General features: G+C 36.7%; 1 protein-coding gene across 1 annotated transcript; it reads left to right on the forward strand.

The window, feature by feature from the left end:
- The first annotated feature begins 1,631 nt into the window (after window positions 1–1,631).
- On the forward strand, window positions 1,632–6,611 carry LOC127421345 (proteasome subunit beta type-4-like). The gene is made up of 7 exons (XM_051664363.1): window positions 1,632–1,781; window positions 4,312–4,518; window positions 4,712–4,858; window positions 5,295–5,376; window positions 5,685–5,801; window positions 5,935–6,023; window positions 6,467–6,611. Exons 1-7 carry the CDS (start codon window positions 1,651–1,653, stop codon window positions 6,477–6,479), a joined length of 786 nt encoding a protein of 261 aa, XP_051520323.1. The 5' UTR covers window positions 1,632–1,650; the 3' UTR covers window positions 6,480–6,611.
- The last annotated feature ends 3,755 nt before the right edge of the window (window positions 6,612–10,366 follow it).

A 10,366-nucleotide genomic window follows, 5' to 3' on the forward strand; every position in this document is an offset into this window, starting at 1 on the left:
ATCTTTGTTTGTGTTCAGCAGATGAAAGAAAGTCATTCACATCTGCCACGGCATGAGGATGAGTAAATGATGAGAGAATTTTCATTTTTGGGTGAACTATCCCTTCAAGCCTGCTCTGAGCCTTCTCAGAATCCTGTGTAAAGATGCATAAACCAGAGTAAATGATACCTGCTCTGACTCCCCTCAGCACCTAGTATCAAAGTCAGTTCTGATGTGGCTTAGGTTCTGTGTAAATGAAATTCAGCATCAGAGCAGCCTTAAAGGGATAGTTCACCCAAAAATGAAAATTCTCTCATTATTTACTTACCCTCATGATACCCCAGGTGTGTATGAATTTCTTTCTTAACCAGAACACATTTGAAGAAAAATAGAACAATATCTCAGCTCAGTAGGTCCTTCAAATGCAAGTGGATGGTGATTCGACTTTTGAAACTCAAAAAATCAGACAGTCAGCATAAACATCATCCATACAGCTGTTAAATTAATGTCTTCTAAAGCGATACGATCACTTTTTGTGCAAAAAAATATCAATATTTAAGTACTTTTTAACTATAATCCAGCGCTTCCTGTAAGTTTCACGAGAGGGTGGAGTTCACGCGGTCTCTCGTGTGATGAATTCACGTTGCCATGATACAGAGGTAATCTCACGTTCTCCTCTCGGTTGAGACATCCAGGATAAGCACACAAATGCACCACTATGAAAAACATACAGATACAAATACAGATCTAAACCAAAACCAGCAAAGCTTCTGTATAGCATTCCTCCGACTCAGTTGTAAACAGCGCTGCTCTTCCGGGTGTGTTGCACGTGCGTCAGTTCTTGCATGTTTCATGTGCCAACATGATTATGTCACACGTGCATATCGCTGCTGACCGGAAGCGATGATTTAGAGTTAAAAAAGTACTTACATATTGATCTTTTTTGCACCAAAAGTGATCGTATCGCTTTATAAGACATTTAACAGCTGAAGTCATATGGATGATGTTTATGCTGACTATCTGTTGTTTTTAAAGCTTCAAATGTCGAATCACCATACACTTGCATTTTAAGGACCTACTGAGCTAAGAAAATGTTTATAATTTTCCTCAGATGTGTTCTGGTGAAGAAAGAAACTCAGATACACCTGGGATATCATGAGGGTGAGTAAGTGATGAGAAAATCTTCATTTTTGGGTGAACTATCCATTTAAACATGGTTATATATTTCATATTTTAGTTTCATATTTAAAAGTATAACTTTTCATTCATTTCATATTTCTATATTCAGAATTGTACATTTAAAATATTAATCTCATAACATTATTTATACATTTGTAACTGCTGTGTAAATGCATTTATGCCTGCGCTGAGCAGTCTGTGTAAATACAACTAAATGCCTCTTCAGATGCTGCTTCTGTGCCATCTTTGCAGTGTAAAGGCTTAACACACTCTTCAGCCAAATAATCAGTTCAACATTATTTTGACAATAAATAAATCTTATTTGGCTATCAATATGAACTGTAAACATCTTATTTAGGTAAGGGCCTATATAAACCCACAGAAATGAATAAACCATAGAAATCAAATGCATGCAACCTAACATCCCATAATGCCAAACTCGCAGAGAGTTTAGAGGCGTCATGAGTGTCGTCATTTCCGTCAATCTTGAACATGGAGGCGAATGGTTTGAAGCTGAATTTCTGGGAGAATGGACCGAAACCCGGTCAGTTTTATTCATTCCCGGGTAACAGCAGCAGCAGCAGCAGTACGGTTCCTGGATGTGGACCCATCAAACACACACTGTAAGTTAATTTCAATATTGTGTTTATTTGTCGCTCGGAATGCGGTTTCGATTTGCCTTCTCTGTGCTGCATCATCATGGAGGAAAGTTGCTGTTTACACTGGCGAACTGTCTCCAGTGTATGTTGACGGCTCTTTGTTAAGTTTTATGCCATCTTGAATCCATTTTATATACTTTTTTCTTTATCTGTTGGTCTTTGTAAAAAAAAAAAAAAAAAAAAAAAGTACAATTTGAAAGGTCCAGAGATCAGCTAGCTTTTTTAGCAATAATGCTAATGATTAGGCAATCATCTGAACCAGGTTTGAACCTATCTAGAACTGTAAAATATATGTAGAATAGAGTGTTTTTAATTGAATTTCTAAGGTTGTAATCATTGTAATTTAGTATAATTGTTGACAAAGTGTATTTAAAATATAGTGACATACTGATAAAATAAAAATAATTGAAAATCAAAAATGGACAATATTTATAGAAATGCACAATGTACAATAATATATCAGGTATTACAATTTGCAAGTATATAATACTGATTTTTTTGAAGTGTAAACACGTGCCATGATATCAAGTGTTTGACAAATTAAATCAAATGAGTTGTGAACTTTGAAGTAATTTAATTAGACTTAAAGTACTGCTACTAACAAATGTCTTTGTACCAAATTTTAAAGGTGTAAAATTAAATGAAAATTCTCTCCTCATTTACTCGCCCTCATGCCATCCCAGATCTGACTTTCATTCCTCTGTAGAACACAAACAAAGATTTTTAGAAAAATATTTCAGCTCTGTTGGTCCATACAATGCAAGTGAATGGTGATCAGACCTTTGTAGCTCCAAAAATCACATAAAGCAAACATAAAAGTTATCCATAAGACTCCAGTGGTTAAATCCATATCTTTAGAAGTGATTTGATGGGTGTGGATGAGAACCAATATTTAAGTCTCTTTTTACTCTAAATCTCCACTTTCAGATGTGAAAGTGAAACTAAACAGGCACCACATGTGACTTTCTGATGTTAAAGTGGAGATTTAGAGTAAAAAAATGGATTTAAACACTGGAGCCATATGGATTACTTTTATGTTTCCTTTGTGATTTCTGGAGCTACAAAGTTCTGGCCACCATTCACTTGCATTGCATGAACCAACAGAGCTGAGATATTCTTCTAAAAATCTTCATTTGTGTTCTGCAGAAATAAGTCATTCACATCTGGAATGGCATGAGTAAACTATGAGAATTTTAATTTTAGGACAAACCAGAAATATATATATACTCACTGTATACACTGGCGGCCAAAAGTTTGGAATAATGTACAGATTTTGCTGTTTCAGAAGGAAATTGGTACTTTAATTCACCAAAGTGGGATTCAATTGATCACAAAGTATAGTCAGGACATTACAGATGTAAAAAAAACAGCACCATCACTATTTGAAAAAAGTCATTTTTGAGCAAATCTAGACAGGTCCCATTTCCAGCAGCCATCACTCCAACTCCTTATCCTTGAGTAATCATGCTAAATTGCTAATGTACTAGAAAATCTCTTGCCATTATATCAAACACAACTGAAAGCTATTTGGTTCATTCAATGAAGCTTAACATTGTCTTTGTGTTTGTTTTTGAGTTGCCACAGTATGCAATAGACTGGCATGTCTTAAAGTCATTATTAGGTCAAAAATGGCAAAAAAGAAACAGCTTTCTCTAGAAACTCATCAGTCAATCATTGTTTTGAGGAATGAAGGCTATACAATGCTTGAAATTGCCAAAAAAAAACCTGAAGATTTCATACAAATGTGTACACTACTGTTTTCAAAGACAAAGGACAACTGTCTCCAACAAGGACAGAAAGAGATGTGGAAGGCCAGATGTACAACTAAACAAGAGAAATAGATGCCTCACATGTCCTCAGCTGACAGCTTCATTGAAGTCTACCTGCTAAACACCAGTTTCATGTACAACAGTATAGAGAAGACTCAGGGGTGCAGGCATTATGGGAAGAATTGCAAAGAAAAAGCCACTTTTGAAAAAGAAAAACAAAAAGAAAAGGTTAGAGTGGGCAAAGAAACACAGACATTGGACAACAGATAATTGGAAAAGAGTGTTATGGATCTTAACCCCATTGAGCTTTTGTGGGATCAGCTAGACTGTAAGGTGCGTGAGAAGTGCCCGACAAGACAGCCACATCTATGTCAAGTGCTACAGGAAGCGTGGGGTGAAATGTCACCTGAGTATCTGGACAAACTGACAGCTAGAATGCCAAGGATCTGTAAAGCTGTCATTGCTGCTCATGGAGAATTGTTTGATGAGAACTCTTTGATGTAGTTTAATTCAAATTGTAATAGTAATTTTTCACGTTATTAATGTCCTGACTATACATTGTGATCAGTTGAATGACACTTTGGTGAATAAAAGTACCAATTTCTTTCCATAAGAGCAAAACCTCTACATTATTCCAAACTTTTGGCCACCGGTGTAGATAAATGCACTGAAAACCTGTTTGCTGAATCACTTTTTCTTTCTTTTTTTTTTTTAATGTTTATCAGCAACCCCATGGTAACGGGCACATCAGTGCTGGGTGTGAAGTTTAATGGTGGTGTAATCATTGCTGCTGACATGCTCGGCTCTTATGGGTCCCTGGCGCGGTTCCGCAACATCTCCAGATTAATGAAAGTCAACAACAGCACCATCCTGGGAGCCTCAGGAGACTATGCTGACTATCAGTACCTCAAACAGATCATTGAACAGATGGTGTACGTATATACACATTTGTTTACGATTTGGTTGATTTTTGTTAAAACATTTTTCATGTATCGGGTTTGTATCGGTGTAAGGCTTCAAATTATTAATATATCAAACCAAGAAAACGCAGAAGTGTGTTGTATATTCAGTCTTTAAAACTAACTGATATTTCAGAAGGCAAGCTTCTAATCTGTGATTGTTTAGGATCGATGAGGAGCTTCTTGGAGATGGACACGGCTACACTCCCAAAGCAATCCACTCCTGGCTCACACGGGTCATGTACAATCGCCGCAGCAAGATGAATCCTTTGTGGAACACAGTGGTCATTGGTGGATTCTACAATGGAGAAAGGTGAGACCATTTCCATCCAAAAATTATTCAGTGTACCAAGTAGTTCCTTTTTTTTGTTAGAATAATTTAATTCAGCTGTTTACCGTTTCTTAAAGCTGAAGTATGTAATTTCTGTGCCACCAAAATGAAATTGCAAAAAACAATTGCAAAACCACTTTCCAAATAAGCCCCGTCAAACAAAGGGATAGTCCTGCTCCCAACTCACGCCATTGGTCCAATCAGTGTCACTGTGTTTGTATAGATGGGTTGCTCATCACAGAGGATTTTCATTGTGCCACGGCAACACAGTGCTTAGTTAAAAAACTATGAATGTCTTATAGTTGTCTCTGCATATTATGGCTGGCTAGGTGAAAGTATTTTAACACAGAAAAAGTTACATACTTCAGCTTTGAGTTTCACTGAACAATACATTTTTTTGTTCATTGTCTCCCTCAAGCTTTCTTGGTTATGTAGACAAGTTGGGAGTTGCCTATGAAGCCCCAACAGTAGCAACAGGATTTGGTGCTTATTTGGCTCAGGTAAGGTTTTTGAATGCTATTTTTGATACTGTTACTTTTGAAAATGTATACGCCATTGAAAAGATGCGCAGCTGCACTCCTGATCCATCTTGGATTATATTGGTCTCAACAGTACAAAAGTATCTTTTAGAAAGTTGGATATTGGTGTATACATTTCAGTGGCGAATTTTCAGTTGGAACAGAGTATGTTGCTGTTTATATAAAACTAAAATACTTTTGTCAGCTTTTCATTCACAGAGTCAAGTAATGTGAAGAGCTAAGTTATAACACGAAGCAGGAGCTTATCAAATGTGTGTATATTTTTGCAGCCATTAATGAGGGAGGTGCTGGAAAACAAGGTAGAAATTACAAAGGATGAGGCACGAGCACTGATAGAGCGATGCCTTAAAGTTTTGTACTACCGTGATGCCCGCTCCTACAACAGGGTAAGACGTGCTCTTTGCTCTCTTCATCAAGAGACAATAAATTGAATAGATCATCCCAGATAAAACATTGTATGTGCTTTAAGTATATTTTTGAATCATTTAAAATTATACATTTTCTTGGGTTTTGCCATAGCATGAGATCGCTATTGTGACAGCTGAAGGCGTTGAGATTATCGGACCACTGTCATCTGAAACAAACTGGGACATTGCCCACCTGGTTAGGTAAGCTGAAATGATTTATGTGAAATTTTCATTCACAGTTGCACATATGTTTTCCTACAATGGCCGTTTATTACTAAGCAGTGAAACTCTGGATAACACTTTTACAATAAAGTTCCATTTGTTATTGAACTAACTAACTAAAAATGAACAATACTTTTACAGCATTTATTAATCTTAGTTAATGTTAATTAAATAATATACTAATACATTTTTAAAAATCAAAAGTTGTATTAGTTAACATTAGTTAATGCACTATGAACTAACATTGAACATTTGTATTTTTGATTAACATAAGAAAAAAAATGCTGTAAAAAAGATATATTAATAGTTTGTTCATGATACTTAATGCATTAACTAATGTTAACAAATGGAACCTTATTGTAAAGTGTTACCAAACTGGATCAGTTATTTTATTGACTCAACTGTTCTTTTTTTTATTGCAGTGGTTTTGAATGAGCCATCATCCTGCACTGTTTTGCGACATCATTTTGGACATGCCCTTAGCACCACCAGATCATTATTGTATTGTCGAGACTATAGTTAGACTTGTTTCTCTTTTGTTATACATAAATACATTTTCCAAAAGTTGTTTGCTGTGTCACCGTTGTACTTTTTTACATTTAAGTTGTATATAGATATTTAACGTGGACCCATAACAATTACATTAGGACAAACATCCATGCTTTGACCCTCAGATTAACAAATTTTATAGTTACAATCATGTACACAGCTGCCCAGAGTTTTAAAATAATGTATCTTTGATATTTTTATTCACCGAGCATGCATGAAATTGAAAGTTACAAAAGACATGTTACAAATATCTTTAAATATACACTTTATTTAAATTGTTCCTCAATGCTCAAGTGAAGATTCATTCATAGATTCATCTATCCATAATGCTCTTTTATTATTGTTTACCATCAATTCTTAAGGTTCTTTTCCTCTTTCTACCATTTTCTTCTTTGCCTCTTTCTTAAGGATGACTTACTGTTTTCTTAGCAATAATGGTTATTTGGGCTTTGCCATAACAGGTAAAAAGAAATGCAGAAATAAAAATTAAAAAAGATAAAATAATTTTATAATATTTGATTTTGATCAGATATTTAATAATAAAAAAAAGTCTCAAGTGATACCAAACATTGGTAGTGTAACTTATGTAGGTTTTAATTACTGGTAGTTAAGTACACATTCCTACACTGTTCATTAACTCTTATTAGTTTTAACTGACCATCATAAGAACTACAGTAATAGTCACACTAAGAAATACTTCTAGCTTATATTTGTTTGGAGGACCATGGTAATTTCTTTAAAGGACAACTAATAATACATTGCTTAAAATGTAACAATGCTTAAATTATATACCTATTAAAAGTGTTTATTCATTAATATATAATCAAATATGTTACAATATAGCCCTAAATACAGTTGGCAACATGATTTCAGATTTCCATTAATGCACATTCCAACAACAAATCAAACCTGGTGAAAAGGGAAACAGTGATATACTGAACTGAAGAGTGTAACAAGCTGCAAGTCAAAAGAACAACATAAGCCATGATCTGTCAACAGAGAGCTTCACACCAGGGACCTTTAGCAGCCATCAGAGCAACAAACATTTACATCTGCAATCATACAGACATGTTCAAGCAATAGCCTTCTACCTTCTGAGGTAAAAGAGGACTCATCATTTCAAAGACAGTTTTCTTATTTTTCAAAATTGAAATCTCTATCTGGAAGAAGGCACACAAAATGCCTGGAGGTATGTGCAAGAGTCTGAAAATACTCTTGAGCTGCAGAGCCAGTAATATAAAATGCTAATCCATTTAAAAGGAATTTAATGATCTATCATTTCTGACTCCTCAAAACCATGGAAAGATTCTAGGTCACTGTCTTTCTCGAAGATCTTTCTGAATGCAAGGATGCTGCTTGTTGGGGAGGGCCAAGAGTTTGGAGAACCAATATTACAGGAATCAGCTTTTTCCTCAGAATGTTGCTGCTTAGCTTTCTCTTCTTGCTCTTTACTGGCAATGAGAGCATCAGTAAGACTCCGCACAAGTTCAGAGGGTTCCTCAGATGTTGCCTCTGGGTTTGTGCTCAAAACTTGATCAAAAGAACGATAAAGTAGTTTTGGCTCTGCTGTCACGATATCCAGTACCTCAACAAGCCAGCCAGAGAACAGAAGAGCCAGGTCAGCAGGTGTTGCCCCAACTAAGTCCTGTGGCGCTGTTGTCACGTGCTGGCTCCAGCAAGCATGAAGAAACTCATGCAAAACAGACCCCATACAGACCTCCAGGGGCTGTAGATGACCAGAGCAACTGCAGGGGATCACCCTAGGCAGGGTGCTAGCACTGTTGAGCACTGCCAAGAATTCATCATCAATGTGTCCTTTGTAGGTGTCAATAATCAGTAATCCTTTGCCTCCAGAACTGGGGTTCACATGTGGCCGCCAAACCTTGTCCAAACAAAGCTGAAGTCTCTCTTCATCTGTGAACCCCTGCGGTCTTGCCTCCAGGACGATGAAGTCAGGCATGGAAGATGCATCTGGTCTGAGAGGTTCTCCTCTAAGGAAAAGCATAGTGGACAGCATGGTTCCGTCAGCCAAGGCTGTGAACACAACATCTATCAGTGGCGGCGTTGTACCCATCAACTTAAAAGCAGACATCACTGAGGATGAATCAGCAGAGGCTTTCTCAAGCTGTTCCATATCAATAAAGATGGAGAGCTCATCCATGGCACCAATAGCAGACAGTCTACAAGTTTGTAAGGTAACTTGCTGTTTCAAAAAGTGGCTAAAGGAGTGCTCAAGCTCCTGAGATTTTGGTGGTAGCAATTTGCTGGATGTGGTAAAAGCCTGCAAGCCCAGATCATGACGCAGAAAGAAATCAACCACCCAGTCATAAGAGATGTTTGGTCTACCTTTACTGTCCATGAACTCTGAGGCCTTGCTGAACAGGTTAAATTCATCAATAGGCAGCTGTTGCTCACGTTGACACAGCACCCATTCCACTAACCTGTTGGCTGACTGAGAAGTCAAGCCTTCTGTGCTTCTCAAGGGCTCAAGCTGACGTTGACAATTCAAAAGTAGAGACTGGACTTCTGGTTGAATGTTGAAATGATTTGCTGACCGAGGAGCCCCACAGCAGAGAGCATACAGTATAATTTTCAGTTGGGCTATACTCAGTGACTTTTCCATTGTATGTCCTATATCAAGCTGGTTACCTCTGGACATCTCTCCATTCACAGCTGATTTTGATGTGCCTGGAACAGCACTTTGTTTAATAGGCTGAACCTGAATGGGCAGGGATGGTGTACAAGCAGGGACAGGAGGTAGTGTTACTCTGTTGCTGGCTCGAAGAAGGCGTTTAGTTGAGAGAGGAAGTAAACTCTCCAATTGCTTCAGTTGCAAATTCAAACGGACTCCATTGTTGAGTCGCTGACCTCCTGGGATTAACTTCGTTGGAATGAAGACAAATCTACAAAGACATAAATTCATAAGATACAGATGATGGAAACTAGGAATGTGCAATTAATATAAATTGCGATATGAGCATGTGCAATTTCAAAACGGCAGCAAGCTGAAATATTATTTTATTATACACAGAATTATGTGATGTTTAATTTACTATTCTGATTGGTGCACATCTTTTGAACATCTTGCTAATCAGAATGCAGTGCACAAAAAAGGTACCAGTGAGAGAACAGAACAGAAACCTGGAATGTGAAGAATAAAGTAAAACAAAAAGGCATAAAAAGAGATAACTGACGCTATCATCTACCACTAATGCAAAGACAATGTTTTCCCACCTGAAATGTGTTTCTGAATAAAGATTATGTAAAATATATGAATAAAAAAAATAAATAAAAAAAAACACACTTGCCAAAATCACATAAATCGCAAAATCGATCATAAATCACAATATTATTTGTCTATCCATATTGCACAGCCTTAATGGAAACCCAGTTACCTCTTTTACCTTCTACTAAACATAATGTGAAGCATCTTCATTATGAAAAACTACAGTGCAATAAGCCCAGAGGCAGTGGTATGCATGACTTGACTGATTTGGAGAACTGAAATCAACTTACCTTTTATATCCATGTGAAAATCCATCTGAAATATGAAGAATATGATAAGTAAAATGACTGTAACTAGCACTATCATAAAAGATTTTATTAGACAAAAACACATCTTACCATGCAGGGTGCATCGGACTGCATGATGGTTAGGATTATCAACAAGATGCTTGGCCATCAAATCTCCAATCCGAGTTTTGAATTTACATTTGGTACAGCTTATCCACCCCTTCCTGCAAAACATTTCAAAATCAACACTGATCATAAAA

Source organism: Myxocyprinus asiaticus, chromosome 30 (genome assembly GCF_019703515.2).
Source record: "Myxocyprinus asiaticus isolate MX2 ecotype Aquarium Trade chromosome 30, UBuf_Myxa_2, whole genome shotgun sequence".
Taxonomy (NCBI): Eukaryota; Metazoa; Chordata; class Actinopteri; order Cypriniformes; family Catostomidae; genus Myxocyprinus; species Myxocyprinus asiaticus.